Source organism: Phascolarctos cinereus, unplaced genomic scaffold (genome assembly GCF_003287225.1).
Source record: "Phascolarctos cinereus isolate Bilbo 61053 unplaced genomic scaffold, phaCin_HiC Scaffold_4;HRSCAF=312, whole genome shotgun sequence".
Lineage (NCBI taxonomy): Eukaryota > Metazoa > Chordata > Mammalia > Diprotodontia > Phascolarctidae > Phascolarctos > Phascolarctos cinereus.
The window spans coordinates 81777340-81793841 of NW_027555847.1; the positions used below are offsets into that span (position 1 = coordinate 81777340).

At 37.0% G+C, this 16502-nt stretch overlaps 1 protein-coding gene across 4 annotated transcripts in view; it reads right to left on the bottom strand.

Moving 5' to 3' along the window:
* CCM2 (CCM2 scaffold protein) overlaps positions 1-16502 on the bottom strand; it is a 125576-nt gene that overhangs the window by 50767 nt on the left and 58307 nt on the right. Inside the window, exon 1 of one of the 4 annotated variants that reach the window (XM_020971529.2) lies at positions 6123-6264. The exons of the other annotated variants lie outside the window; for them this stretch is intronic. Within the exon in view, the coding sequence (XP_020827188.1) occupies positions 6123-6134 (12 nt within the window). The 5' untranslated portion in view covers positions 6135-6264. Of the gene's footprint in view, positions 1-6122; positions 6265-16502 lie in introns of those variants that run through there. 4 annotated transcript variants of the gene reach the window in all.

Here is a 16502-nt window from a genome sequence, read left to right on the forward strand (position 1 = left end):
TTTATATCATTAAAACTTTTTAAGGAAATGACAGTAGTTTATATCAGCGTCCTTTCTTTTATCCATTTTTCATTTTTAACAGAGACCAGTGGGATAAAAACTCACCACTTGATAAAAATTCTTAGGAAAATAGAAAGCAGTCTCATAGAAACTAGGTATAGATCAATATCTTAACACCATTTACCAAGATGTCAAAATGGATACATGACCTACACATAAAGGGAGATAACATAAGTAAATTAGAAGAGCATGGAACATATTACCTATCAGATTTATGGATAGGAGAATTTAGGAACAAACAAGAGAGCATCGTGGGATATAAAATGGATAATTTTGATTACATTCAATTAAAAAGTTTTTGTACAAATAAAACCAACATAGCCAAGATTAGAAAGAAAGCAGAAAATTGGGGGGGGGAATTATAGACATTTTTTGAGTAGAGGTCTCATATTTGAATATATTAAAAAAAGAGTCAAATTTATAAGAATATGAGTCATTCCCCAATTGACAAATGGTCAAAGGATATGAACAGGCAGTTTTTCAAAGAAGAAATCAAAGCTATACACAGTCATAAGAAAAAATGCTATAAATCATTATTGATTAGAGAAATGCAAATTGAGCAGCTGGGTAGTGCAGTGGATAGAGCACTGGCCCTAGAGGCAGGAGGACCTTAACACTCACTAGCTGTGTGACTCTGGGCAAGTTACTTAACCCCAACTGCCTCACCGAGAGAGAGAGAGAGAGAGAGAGAGAGAGAGAGAGAGAGAGAAGAGAGAGAGAGGAAATTCAATTAAAAGAACTTGGAGGTATCACCTCACACCTATCAAATTAGCTAAAATGATAGAAGGGGAAAATGACAAATGTTGGAGGGAATAGGGAAAAACTGGGACATTAATGCATTGTTAGTGGAACTGTGAACTGATTCAACCATTCTGTAGAACAATCTAGAATTACGCCCAAAGAGTTATAAAATTTTGACCCAGCAATACTACTGTTAGGTCTGTTTCTCAAAGTGATCAAGAAAAAGGACAAGAACTTCTATGTTCTAAATATATATAGCAGCTCTCTTTGTGGTGGTAAAGAACTGGAAATTTAGGGGATGCCCATTAATTGGGGAATGGCTGAACAAGTTGTGGTATATCACTGTGATGTAATACTACTGTGCTATAAGAAATGATGAGATGGTTGATTTTAGAAAAATATAGAAAGATTTATATGAAATAATGAAAAGTCAAGTGAACAGAACAAGAGAACATTGTATACAGTAGCAGCAACATTGTTCAAAGAATAATTGTGAATAACCAAGTTATTCTGAGTGCTATACTCAGATCAACTATAAAGGACCTATAAAGGAAAATGCTATCTACCTCCAGAGAAAGAATTGACAAACAGAAGTATGCATAGTATAGTTTGGCATATATTTATAAATGTGAGTCAAATGGTGGCCTTTTCCAGTGAGGGGTGGGGAAGGAGACAATTTGAAAGTTAAAATGTAACCAAAAAAAAAAACAACAGAGAGTACATTATCTGCAATTATTTTCATAGTGGCCTTTTTGCACATGCTTACTATAGAATAGTAAGATGATTAAATGTTCCATGAAATTTGTTCTTGGATATATGATAAATGAATAAATGAAAAACCACCAATTAAGCACTTAATATGTGCCTGGGATTATGCTAAGTATTGGGGATACAAATACAAAAGTGAGGCAGCACCTGTCCTCAAGGAGCTTACATTCTTATTTTTATTGATGTCCTTTTCTTTTATATTATTTATATTTGTCCTTTTCTTTTATATTATTTATATTTTTCAATCTATCCCTTTCCCTCTCAATGGGCCAGGGCGAGACAGCATGGTCTCTGGAGGTCCAACTGGAGAATACAAAGTCCTGTGGGAAGGTGAACAATAGAAAAAACTCTTCCAGAATGTTCTAATGCCTCATATTGGCATGGAGGTAATCCTGTGTTTTTAAATAAACAGAGTGGTAGCTAGGTGGTACGGTAGAAAGAGCATTGGGCCTGGAATTAAGAAGACTTGAGTTCAAATTTAGCCTCACACACTAGCTGTGTGACCTTGATTGAGCAAGTTGCCTAATTCTGCCTCAGTTCCCTTAACTGTAAAACGAGGACAATCATAGCACCTATCTCCTAGGATTACTATGAGGTTTAAATGAGATAAGTTGTTAGCACAGTGCCTGGCACATAATACATGCTTAGTAAATGCTTGTTCCCTTTTCCTTCCCCAGAGTACAAGTTCTGGCAGGTTTCACCATATTAGAAAGGCTTAGAAAGTACAGTCCTAGCAATAAACTGTGCCTGCTTTCTGAGGATAAGCCTAGCAAAGCACAGAGAGGATCTTCAACAGCAGACTGGCCACTTGGTGATGAATTACTTGGCCAAGGCAACCAGTAAAAAAAAAGAAAAATACCAAATGGCCCCCGGTCCCATACAGTGGGTGCTCTCCTACTTCTACAACGATATAAGCAGGACAAACTAGAACTGTGATTTCATTAGTAAAGATGGGTAAACTCCCTCTATCAATGCAGGTCAGCACTTCCTGGGCAACTTAAGATTTAAGAGAGTTACTTAGAGTACTGAGAGGTTAACCCTTTGTCCAGGGTCATAGTACTGGTTATGTACATGCTTATTAGTACTCTAAATGTGAGATCCCTCCAGAAACCAAGGAATAGGTAGGGCATGTATTCCTTAAGAAAGTCAGTGACATAGAAGATCTATACATAACAAAATATTCACAATAACACCCTTTGTGGTAGCAAAAACCAGGAAGCCAAATGAGTACCTATCAATAGGAAAGTGGCTGAACTAATTGAGGTATATGAATGATATTGTGCTAACAATAAACAATGATTACAATTTCAGACAAACATGAGAAGACTTATAATGAAGACAGCTTAACTAAAAGAATAACATACACAATGACTACAATACAGTGACTGGCAACAATACTAAAAAGCTGCCAGTCAAACCAGGGATGTACTAGTAAATGTTGAACAACCAAATAACACTTAAGTTTAACCTACATTATTAACATTTTCTTTATCACTTTCTTAAGTCTAGACCAGAGGTGTTAAACTCTGTCCACTATTTGAATGTAATTAGATAATGTTTAACAAAAAAATTAAAAATGTATTGTTGTTGGTTTTACAGAGACAGCATTAATTTCTAAGTCAATATGTGGCCTGTAGGGATCTGGGTTCTATTTGAGTTTGACACCACTGGTCTAGACAATTGAGAAAACAATAATTCAAGCCTGATTTATTTAGCATTTGTCAACTTCCCCAGTGGTAAGTGCTCTAACGAAAATTTAACAATCAGTAATTCTAAGCTGGTACGAGCTAGCTCCAGCATGTCTCCAAGTCAAATTATGATGAAATGAATATTCTCAGCTCTGGAGAAATGAGAAAGAAATACTCTCAGTGAAGAGACTAGGCTATGAATATGGAATGCAGTATATATTATATGAATGTACAGATGTGCTGTCAGTAGGTTTCACTTAATATGTTACTCTTTGCTATAAGGAAGAGTCTATTGAGGGCAGAGTAAGATGAAATGACTTGTGAAAACAGAAACTACCAATAAAACTTTGAAAAATAAATTTTAAAAAATTCTTGTTGATAATAATAGCAATGCAATTAATCCACTGACAGTGATAGACCAAGCTAGCTTCCTTTAAAAGAACCACAAGGGTCTTTTTACATTCATAAGTCCTTGAAAAACAGAGCTACAGAATATAAGGTACTGTGATAAAAGAATATCTAGCTTAATTTTCTTACCACCATTTACTTAGGATAAGCAGGTCACATTACTAACTATAGCCAGCAAAATCAGTGGAGACATCCAATTCTACTCCTAGTGTTAACTCATTAGTTTGCAAATTGTAGCTTGGGATATAAAGCTACAGCTCACACAGGCTCATATCTTATTTTACCTGATAAAGATCTTTCCCCTTCTGCCATTTGTTCTTCGATGTGTAAATAATCGCCTTCCCTTTCTGCAAGTTCCCTTGATTCGTTCAACTTATGAACTACAACCTATATAAGATTGCTGAAACTGCTGCTCAGGGCTCACTGATTTTTGTATATAGTAAATCTAAGCTCAGAGTATATAACCAACTACCTGTGACGCTGACTTCTGCTATTCCTTGAACAAGAATTCCTCTCAGCTCCAGGAATTTTTCACTGGCTGTTTTCCCCATGCCTTGAATACTTTTCTTCCTCATTTCCATCTTCTAGCTTCCCTGGATTTCTTCAAATTTCAGCTAAAATCTCACCTTCTACAATACCTCTTAATTCTTGTGCCTTACCACTGTTGATTGTTTACTATTTAACCTGTATGTAGTTTATTTATACCGACGATTGCATGTTGTCTCTCCCCATTAGATTGTGAGCTCCTCTAGGCCAGGGTCTGTCTTTTGCCTTTATCTCCAGTACTTAGCACATATGCCTGACACACAGAAAGTGCTTAATAAATGCTTTTTAACTGACTGCCTGTCTAATAGGGGGAGACAACAAATCCAGGGAAGTGATGTTCTCGGAGGAATATTTTGGTTTGGAAAGTTATAAATTGGGGAGTGGGGTCATATAGGAAGAGGCTGACACTCTCTTTCCAGAAGAAGCAATGACAAGAGTACATTTAATTTTTTAATGTTTGTCTGAATTGCTAATCACTGTTTCTTTTAGCACAATACTATTCCATGTAGCATGACTAGATCCAGGCCTAGATGTGGTGCTTGGTATGAGACAGCTCCCAATGGGGGAGGACTACAGTACAGTGACAAAACTGTCCAAGGATCCATTCATAAACATCCACAACACAGAAAAAGGAGCCTGTCAAACTTGCATTTCCTCCATCTGTGATTCTGGGCTAGAAACTTCATCAGAGATCACTTATTTTTTCTTTTAAAACTATTCCTAATGCAGTTAGTTCAAATGGGGTGACAGATTATAAAGGTCTCTCAATGCCAGGCTGAAGAGTCTGTATCTGTGGAACTAATGAGAGTTTCTGAGCAGAAAAGTGACTTGGTTGAAATCTGTCCCTTAGAAAGTTTATTTTGGCAACTTAATGGAAGGTGAATTGGAAAGTGAAAAGACTGTAGAGGCAGGGAGCACCAATTAGGACTATACTACAAAAGGCCCTGGGGAAAGAGAAATCCTGAGCAATCTCAGAGAACCAATGAATCAAGGTGCAAAAGCATGCACTTCTAACACAACGCCATTTTAATCAAATCTTTATAGCCTGGGTTCAAGGAAACAGAATAAAAAGGGGGCAGGGTATAGGGGGAGCCTACAACTCAAGAAAGGAAGAAACATCTGTTAGATTTTCCAGGATAAAAAATTAATAAGAAGTTAGCTAAAATTTCCAGAAATAATAATTAGGTTGCTAAAAAGAAAACAACAGCAGCAGCCATTCATCTTATGCTTTAAGTAAAGTTTACAAAGAGCTTTGCAAATATTATCTCTACTGGTCACTGCAAGAGTCTTGTGTGGCAGGTCAATGTCAATAAACATTCGTTAAGTACCTACTCTGTGCCATGTTAAGCACTGTGGATACAAAGAAAGGCAAGACTGTCTTCAACCTCAAGGAATCCACAGTCTAATGGAGGAAGACAACACAAAAAAGGAGATGAAAAGGGTCGGGGGTAAAGGAAGGGAAGGAGGGTACCTGGCTCAGGGACATTACGAAGCCCAGCAACCATGTGGGAAATTATAAAGTGTCTGCTCTGGAACCCTTTCTCCAAAAAGCAGGAGAGAGGGGCCTGCTGGGCAGAAGTACTGAGAAGTATGAATTTCAAAACTGATTTCATCTTGCAGGAAGATGAATTTTTGGAGGCAACAATGAAGACCAGGTAAGCAGCCAAGTGAGAAGTGATGAGGTTCTACTTAAACTGTTTAGTGCAGAGAACTTAGCAGATTCACTTAATACTCTCATCAAATCTTTTCAAAGCAATGGAGACTTTGAAATTAGCCCAACTTTGCCAACATAAGCTGTGACAACCCAGATCACTGCAATTTAAATGCTGGCTTTCGGTTAGAGAATATAAAAGCAATCCCATAAAACCAAACACTTCAAAAGGCCATTTAATGTTCCTTGTTTGCACCTACCTCACTCCCCATTGGGTCTCAAAAAGTCTGATCAGAGAGAAAGTAACTTCTTTGGAAAAATTCCTGTTCTTCACACTCTACCAACAGTTACGTGTTTTCCTCTATTCTCATGCCTGATCTCGTTGAAAAAAATATGGCTAGATTTTAACCTTCCCTCAGACAAAAACATGTAAACGAACAGGAAGAAGAATAACCACAGTTTCCTCCTACAAAACCCCCTGACGTTTGTCCACATACAAAATAGAAAAGCATAGTCGGGCAATCCCATACTGCCAGGAACCAAAGAGGCCTAAGTGTACACCAAAGTGTATAAATGTAGGCATATTTTCATCATCGCCTCCAATACATGTAGCTTTGTAAATAGCCTTCCCTCATCTATCACTAGTACTATTACTGACTTATTTTGTAGGCTTGTATTTTTCACGTACTTACATGCAGGAACTTCTATAGATCAACACTAAAAATGTGCTGTCAAAAACCTCATTCATACTAAACTGCATTCTTTAACTAGGTTTTAACAAGTTAACATTGTGCACTATTGGCTGGTTAATACTGTATGCTGGATTTTACAATATTCACTGCGACAAGTATAGAGATTGTTCCATTTTCTTTCCTAGCCTACTTTACTTATGAAGACAGTTACAGTTGGGGAATAAGATCATTATCATACCCTTAGTAGATTGTAAACTCCTTGAGGGTAGACATTTCCTTACTTTTGTCTTTGTATCTCCACAATTTGGCAATGCCTGGCACACAACAGGTGCTTAATAAATGCTAGCAGATGGGGCAGCTAGGTGGCGCAGTGGATAGAGCACCAGCCCTGAAGTCAGGAGGACCTGAGTTCAAATCCAGCCTCAGACCCAACACTTGACACTTACTAGCTGTGTGACCCTGGGCAAGTCACTTAACCCCAACTGCCTTAAAAAAAAATAAATGCTAGCAGATAGAATTCAATAAAAGTTCATCTTAACTCAAACCTCCCCCAATAGTGGCTATAGGTGTGAGGGGAATCAGAAAAGGGTTTTTGTTTGTCCTTAGAGGATAGGAAGGACTTCCCCACAGGGAGAGAACGGATGTGGGTGGAGAAGGGTCAGACATTCGGACAGGTAGGGCACAGAGACACAAAAGTAGGGCAAAGCAGGACTCGAAGAGGGTGGTAATGCTGTATCACCACTAGGTGGTAAAAGAGTGGTAAGGTTGTATTATTCTAGATGGTGGAAGACCTTGAATGCCAGAGTTGGGAAATTTTATTTGGAAGGCAACAAAGAGGTACTGCAAAGTTTTAAGCAAAGTGGCAGCTTATTAATCTTTCTTGATCTCTCTATAGCCTCTGACACTGTTGATTACGTGCTCCTCTCTGATACTCTCTTCTCTCTAGGCTTCTGTGACATTAGTTTCTTGATTCTCCTACCTGTCTGAACTGGGGGGCAGCCTCCAGTCCTCCTGATTTATCTCGCCACTGAACCCAGATGGCTCTGGAGGAGAAAGTGAAGTTGGTGACTTTGCACAGCCCTCCCTGACTTAAATCCAATTTACTTCCAAGTCACGGCATTTCGTTCCTGATGCCATAGTCCTCTTCCAGAATGAAGGACAAACAACACCTGCCTGAACTACTCTACTCTATTCTCTTTTCCTGACCCTTCCTCCACATCATGCTTGCTAACAGTAAAGCCTATCATTATTTAACTGAATTTAATTTTCACCTGCCATGACTAAGTAAATCTTTTGTTAACTGTTGAATGACCTGCAAGTGTCCAATATCAAATATAAACACCAAGGAAATGAATGGCTTGAGTCAGACCCAGCCTAGAACAGAAAACTTAGGGAGATTATGTGCCTTGCTTCTCTATGAACACAGCAGAGGGATTTGAATTCAGGTCTTCCCGATTCCTAGTCTAGCATATTATCTGCTACACTATTCTGTTTCTGAGCTCTAGCAAATCTTGATCTTATTAAAAAAAAAAAAGAATTTGACTAGAAAGCTGACCTAAGTAACTCATCCTGAATCTTGACTTGGACTCAGAAGCCTCCTGATAGTTGTGTTTAGCTACTTAGTCTTAAAACATCTTCTCTGGTTTTTCTTCTGTTTGGCTGTGGATAATCAGCTCAGTAAGTCTTTTCCGTGAGGTCACCTTTTGCAGCCTGCTTCTGAAGGAATTTTCCCAACTGCCTCTCCTTTGGTCACCTTTTTCAGCCTCCTTTCTTCTCTCATTTAATTGGAAGGAAGGCAAGAAATTAATGTCTTGCTTCTGGAAGCATCATGAATAGATTCCTCCAAATATAAAAGGGTTTTGAGCTACCTTAAGGAGTAGAAAGGTATCCTTTATTCCTCAACTTGGCGGAATGAAAGTAAAAAAACCCCAACCCTTTGGCGGAAAAAAAGGAAGAGAAATTAGGAGATCAAATTCTAATTTTAGTTTTATATTTAAAGATCACTAAATATATGTTCTTTTACTCACTCAGCTTCGAAACAATTAAGTCCCAATGTTCATAAAAATTTGGTTTCTCTGGACAGAAGTCTGGGGGATGTTGATAGGAAATTAGATTATACTTGGAATAATAAACAAGTCTTTCTTGAATACCCAGTACTACCCTATCACTATAAGTCTTAGGAAGTGCCACGAATGTTTGACGTTCCCTGCCCACAAGGTTCTTCACGAAGCAGGCATTCAATAATTGTTGTTCACTGATGGGAATGTCTGGAACAGTGCTCACAGGAGAAATAATTTTTTGATGATAATAGCTGACATTTAAATAGAACTTTTAAGATCAGTAGAGTACTTAATATATTCCTTATTTGATACTCATAAAAATCCTCTAAGGTGGGTATTACAAGCATTATTATCCCATTTCACAGAAGTAACTGAGGCTTAGAGAGATTAAGTGACTTGACTGAATTATAGTTACATTATAGAAGGAAGCTTAAAGGCATGTTAGGAAAACTTTCCTTTAATATTAAGTCATTCCCAATGAATGAAAAATGTGATACTTGTTAAAGAGCACTTATAATTAAGAAGTTAATGACTACAACTACATTTAATCAGCAACCCTTACCAAGATGCAGATCCATCAAGTGCTACTGTTTACCCTAGAGAGAACAAAAAGGAGAGTAATGAAAGAAGGACCAACTGCGGTAGACAAGAGAAAGAAATAAGGCCAAGATAAGACATTGGTGACCTAATCTAGTAGCCTTATTTCTACTTCAAGATCACTATAAGGGCACCAAAAGGTCTGGTATTAATATCCCCCCAAAATAATCTCTAATAAAATTATAGAGACCCAATGTTAAATACAATCCTTGAAAAAGAGCTTTTATCAAGTTTCTCCCAACTCCCACAATTCTAAGAGATTTATCAGTACCAGATTTACAAGAGAAATGAAATCATAAGCTAACTATTCCTTACTATGCTTGGAAGTACCATCCCTCCCCCCTAAAAAGGCCTCCTCTATTTTGAGGTACATATCTAGGGGTGATCTGTAACCAATAAGCCTGGCTCATTGTAAACAGGGCTATGGGGGTCAAACTCTTGCCTCTAATACTTACTAGCTGTGTGACTCTCAAGAAGTCATTTAATCTCAGTCTCAGTTTCCTCATTTATAAAATGGAGATAATAGCACCTACTTCACAGGATTGTTATAAGATCAAATGAAGTACTATATGTTAATAAGTCCTTTGCAAACCTTAAAGAATCATACAAATGTGAGCTATTATTACAGATACTTGTTACTAATATTATTAATCAGTAGTAACACTAGGAAGTAATCAGTCAACATTTTGATAGCCAATAGGTTCACATCTGATGATAAGTCTATGAGTCATATCATTCCTTGCTGACATTTACACAGATTTGCTATATAGATTTTGCACGCTTGAACTTTTCTGAGCTTCACAACTGATTAGTTTTGTTTTTATTTCTTATTTATTAAGCACTTCCTAGCACAGTCCATGGCATATGTTATGCTTAATAAATATTTGTTTACTAATTTATTGTCCTACAAGAGTCTTCCCTTGACCCAACAATGTGGAGGCCCTTGTTCATCTGTAACCAGTGATTAGGTTCCTTTGAACTTAGTTTGGGGGAAAAGTGAGAACAAGAGTACAAGGGAGTTTGATACAAAACAAAGAAGAATCAAGGAAACTATATACATGATATGCATTTTTTTTAAAGCAGAAAACTAGGTTTAGCTAGGCTTACAAATGTGAAACAGTATCCCCAGAGAAAGAACTGATGGTATCTGAATACAGATTAAAGCATATTTTTTTTACTTTCTTCATTTTTTGAGTTTTTTTATCTATGTTTTCTTTCACACATGACTATTATGGATAGTTTTGCATGACTACACATGTATAATCTATATCAAATTGCTTGTCTTTTCAATGAGGGGGTATATGGAGGGAGGAAGGGAGAGAATTTGGAACTCAAAGTTTTAAAAATGAATGGTAAAAATTGTTTTTACATGTAACTGGGGAAAAATAAAATGCTAAATAAGCAAAAAAAAAAAAGCCCAGAAACTTGAACTATCATTTTTCTTAGATAATGTAAATATGACATATTTGCATCTTTTATATTTTATTACATGGGATAATTTGCATGCAAAGATGTGTACATTTCATAAGTATGGAAACACGCAGATATTACTGAATTAATAAATTGTGTAGTCAAAAAAATGTGAAAGTTTTAGTGTACTGGAATGTCAACTTGGCTAGAACAGGTGTGGGCTTATGGTATGACAGCAGATGTTTCCAACATCTGGTACATAGGAGAAGTGGTTTGACAATAATGATCATAAGTTTATCTTTAATCCAAGATGTTTTTGATGGCAGCTGCTTTGAGTTGGGGTTGTGGGGGTTAAATCAAATTGTCTCTGAGATCCCTTCCAATTCTGAAGTTTTTATGACTATAATTCCAAGCTTTATTAGCTGAGGGAATTAGATATAATAATAGATAACATCTCAGTACTAGGGATCATAGATATGTCTGAAAAGGCATATTAATTCAACAAGCATTGAGACAATGTGTTAAGTGCTAGAGAAATAAAGACAAACTGAAACAGTACCTGGGCTGCCTTTTATTGGAGGGAGATTGTGAACAAAGATATGTAAATACAATATATTCACAGAAAGTACTAAGTCACTTGGGGGTAAGAGAAGAGGTTCTAATAATGAGGGGAATGCCAACAGGCCCCGTAGAGTAGGTGGCACTTGAGCTAAATGCTTCAAAGTAAGCTAGGAACTCTAAGGGACAAAGGTGAGAAGGGAGCGCCCCCAGACATGACAGAGCCTATGCGCAGGCATGGAGATGGGAAACAGAAATACAGTGCAGAGGGAAGGGTGAGTAGGTCAGTTTGGCTAAACACTGGTCACCTGGAGATGGACACTAAGCCTGGAAGAGTAGGATGAGATGACAGTAAAAAGCCTTAAAGGTCAAACAGTAGTTTATATTTTGTTACAGAGAAGAGGCAGGCAAGGGACATTTGTGATACATGGTTGGACTTAGGCTTTAGGAATTTCAGTTTGATAGCTCTGTGGAGGACGCGCTGGAGACAGGAGACAGGAGACTAGACATGAGAAACAGATGAGGAGACTATGTCAGTAACTAAAACTTCCAGAGGGCAAAGGAAAGAGGCCTTGGATTTGTTATGCTTGGTCCCACAGTTTAGAAATGTGGAATCTGGTGACAGAGGACCTAGGTTCAAGTCTCATTTGACCTTTTGTGGCCTCAATTTCCTCATTTGAAGGGGTTTAACTAGCCAATCCCTCTAGCTCAATATTTATGATCCTTTCAGGTAGGTATTACAGTCTGTTTTTGAGGGTTTTTGGTCTGCCACATCAAACTGCTGGCTCATTAAGGTTGTTGTCCCGGCTGCTGTCTAACCACACCTTCCCCACCCTGTACTCGTCAAGCTGATCTTTTTGTACTTAAGCATCCCTATTCCATTTTATCTTAGTACATTCAGCCTAGTAACTCTAGCCTATCAAGATCCTCGTGAATCCTGATTCTTGTCTTTCAATGTTAGAGGTCCCTCTAGATTTGTCATCTGCATATATGATAAGAATGCCATCTATTCCGTTATCCAGATTATTGATAAAAATGTCCAACAGCACAAGGCAAAGCAAAACCTCTTTTCACACTGACACTGAACCATTAACTATTCTTTCAATCTGGCCCTCTGTCCAGGGCACTCACTTTTCTCCCCTCATACACCACACCCCCAGTTATTTGCTAGAAAGTGCTATTATAAGTTGATAATAGAATGTTTATTAAGTACTTAGTATGTTCCAGTCACTTAAGTTCTGGGAATACAAATACAGACAAAAATACAGTCCCTACCCTCAAAGGACTTATATTCTAACAGAGGAAGACAAAGCATAAAAGGAAACTGGAAGGAGGTATAAGGATTGTCTTGCAGCAGTGAGAGACTTAAATTTGTCCAGTCAGGAGTGGATCCAGGAAAAAATGAGCATGGATGGCCTACTAGACACTTCATGAAAGAGTGATTCTATCTATGGGCTCACCAACTAGAGGTGAGAGTTCAGGAGTGGAAGCATCTACAGGATGAGCAGGATGCTGATGAAGAGAGAGAAAGCCTGGAGAGCCAGGAGAGAAGTGAGCATGGATGGCCTGGGCCTATCATGAAATGATGGTTCCAGCTATGAATATTGGTATATATTAGTCTTTTGCTTCTATCTTTGAAGATTTCTTTGGCGTATATACTCAGAAGTAGAATTGCTAGGATAAAGACAGTTTGGTGATTTTCCTTACGTAATTCTAAATTAAAATCTAGAACAGTCAAATCATTTCACAACTTCATCAACAGTATCTTCTTGTTCTTGTCTGCCTAGAGTTCCTCCAGTATTCTCAATTTTTGTCATCTTTGTCAGTTTGCATGTGGGAGGTAATTTGCATTTCTCTTATTATTAGTGATTTGGAGCATGTTTTAATGTGGTTGTTTGTGGCTTGCAATTTCTGTTTCTAGCCTTTAAACTCTCATTAGAGATTGGATCTTGCTGGAAATAACTTCTTGATAGGTCTTTCTACCTCCACATTCTTCTCCCCTTCAGTGTGTTCTTTATATGGATGCTGGAATAATCATTCTTAATGCATAGATTGGATTGTGTGGCTCCCTACTGCCTACCAGGAGCAGCTAGATGGCACAGTCAATACAGCACTGAGCCTGGAGTCAGTAAGTCTCATCTTCCTGAGTTCAAATCTGACCTGAGACACTCACTAGCTGTGTGACCCTGGGCAAGTCATTTAGCCCTATCTGTCTCAATTTTCTCATCTGTAAAATGAGCTGGAGAAGAAAACCGCAGTTTATCTTTGCCATAATATATATATATATATATATATATATATATATATATATATATATATATATATATATATATATATATAGCTATCTATCTATCTATCTATCTACCTATCTATCTATCTATATCCAGTATCTTTGCCAGGAAAACCCCAAATGGGGTCACAAAGAGTTGGACACAAATGAAAAATGACTGAATAACAACACACCATTATTCTTCCCCATTTTACAGATGTGGCTCAGAGAAGTTCTGCCTACAATTACATAGCAATTGTAATTGTAATTGTAGGCAAGATTTGAATCTGAGACTACTTGATTCTAAGTGCAGGCATCTATCTAGTACTTCATGCCGCTTCTCACAGAACGTGGGATCTCACAGTCAGTAGAGAGCTTAACATGCCTCCAAAGCCATTATCCTTATTTGAGGCCTCAGAGGTTAAATGACATCACAAAGAATATTCATCACTTCAGAAATCAGCAAGGATTATTTTAACTGTCTGATTTACTTAAAGGGTCATTTTTAGGGACAGATTGAAAAACAGCACTGTCTAAATGAAACAGAGATGATAGCAGGATAACAGAAAGACAGAAGGGAAAATACAGGCATAGTTCTTTTCCATTATGTATTGCTGACAAGTTTGGAGTTTCTTCTTATTTAGGTATGAAGCCAAAGTACCAAAGGAAACAAAGGAAACTATCTACACTTCTATTTCATTCATTCAGCAAATACTTAAGTAGCTATGAGCACAAGACAGTGTCTTATAATAGCAAGAGATGCAACTCTTGTCCTTAAGAAACTCACTCAAAAGTTTGTATGTGTAGTCTCCTAATTTTCAAACTTGAAGAGTCATTCCTTTGCATGTGCATAGGGCTGAGACCTGTGGCAATCTGCATTTTGTTTCCCATGATAAATGTTTCCCAAAAGAAGAGTATCATTTAGATTTAGGAAACAGGTTATTTTCATCACCACTTAGCACATACAGACAACATTTAGAGGGTGCACATGCAACTAGGCAAAATTTCTGCCAAAAAAAAAACACCAACAACCCAACCCAAATGTGGTTTGTTTGCCTTCCTCTGGAAATCGTATCACTTGAAGAGTTCAGCTACATACCACAGGCTTTGCCACCTGGTATAGAGTAAAATTATTAACTGAAGTTTATTAAAAAGAGCAAAGGTTGTTTGTGATAACCTATTTTACCTAGCCTATCAAAGTAGCTTCTCTCATCCTACTAAAACTTTGTATTGTGCTATGTTCTTCTGATATTAAGATATATCACATTTATTCCTTCAAATTAATTTCTTAAATAAATGTGTTTAGCCTAGGAAAAATCCGCAACTACTGGAAGAAAAAGGTGTTTTACACTCTTCAATCTAGAGAACAGGGTTCTAATTGCTTTGCCAGTAGCTCTGTGACCTCAAGAAAGTCACTTTACTTCTCCATCGTCTGAATGACAAAGGTTCCTTTCAGCTTGAAAGACTATCCTATTCAATTGTGGTCCCAAATTGTTGACTATTTTCTACATCTGTTCAAGGTATATAGACTCACAGTCAAGCTACATAGGTTATCTATTCAACTAAATACCATAGTCTGGCATTCTTCGTTTGGTATAGTTAAAAAACTTTTAAAGAGTTATTACTGATCTGCATCAGTACAAGGAAATTACAATTTCTTCATCAGGTATTCCCTAAATCAATGAAATCATAAGTCTAGGTTTTTTTAAAAATCTCATTTAGGAGGCTTTGCAATGATTGGAACAATGTTTTTTAAAATATATATATTTATTATAATCATGTGTCATTAACAATTATTAATATTTCACATCAGGGCACTTCAGGAATCACAATGTAGGCTTTCCGTTGCCTATTTCATCCAACATCAAGAGAATCTTAATTAAAACTGACTCATGTATCAGTGCAATTAAACCAATACTGGTTTAGTCTGCTGAAACTGCCAACAATGTATTTAAAAATAGGCTCTAACAATTTTGTTATGAGTAGTATAATAAACAATCATTTTATAAAAATCTAATGACATAAATTGCAAATTAAAGTAGATCATCACAATCACCAGAGCAGTACCAGATAATGAATTAAAACAAGCTAATAAAAATGGACCACAGTTTTACATCCTTCTGTAAAGCCATACTTTAGTAACATCTTAACAGAGAAAGGACTAAAAAATGCACCAATAATAGCTGACCTTTACATAACACTTAAAAGTTCACAATGCACTGAGAAACAATTCAGATGCTCTAATGTTAACAAGTAATTCTGTTGACTGGAACAATTGTTGTATACAAACAGGTACATTCAAAGGAACTCTTCCAATTTATAGGGAATTTCTCTTCAATTTGGACTCTATGTTAGACTTCTTCCGTGACAGTGGAAACATCATTGGAAGATATATATATATATACACATATATATATATCCCCATTTTATGCCTTTCTTGATATTGATCAGAGCCCAGAACAATGTTCTCTGTTTCTATCTTTATCTTTCAAGAAATCTGGAATAATCTGGACACATTCATGGGAGATAACTTGTCATTACAAAACAAACAAACAAAACATTTAAGGTGGTTATTCTGCTTTGTCAAATTAATTTGTAAAAAAACCTAAAAAAGTAATAAGCTCAACGGGACCCTACAGTTTCCACATCTTTTAGTTGATTATGTGAATATAAGAGAGGTTGTCTATTAGGCAATATCTTTAGTAAAAGCCTGCCTAGTCTCTTCTAATACCCTTATTAACAATGGTTACAATGCCCTCAAGGTATGTGTGCATTATATTCATAAAATTTTTATGCAGATGGGAATGCAGGAATTACGAGTCTGTAGTTATAGATTTGTTTGGGTTTTTTTTCTGTTGCCTTTTTTTGGTAATAAATTAAGGTCCAAGGTTTTTCTTTCTTTTTGGTATCTTCCCCTTCTTCAGACATTCTTGAGAATCTATTCTTCAATACCCTCAAAACTGATGCCTCCAGCGTCCTCCTCTGTGTACACTTAATCTAATCCAGCTGCTTTTCCCATCTTTGTTTCCTTCAGTACCATTTCTACTTCCGCTA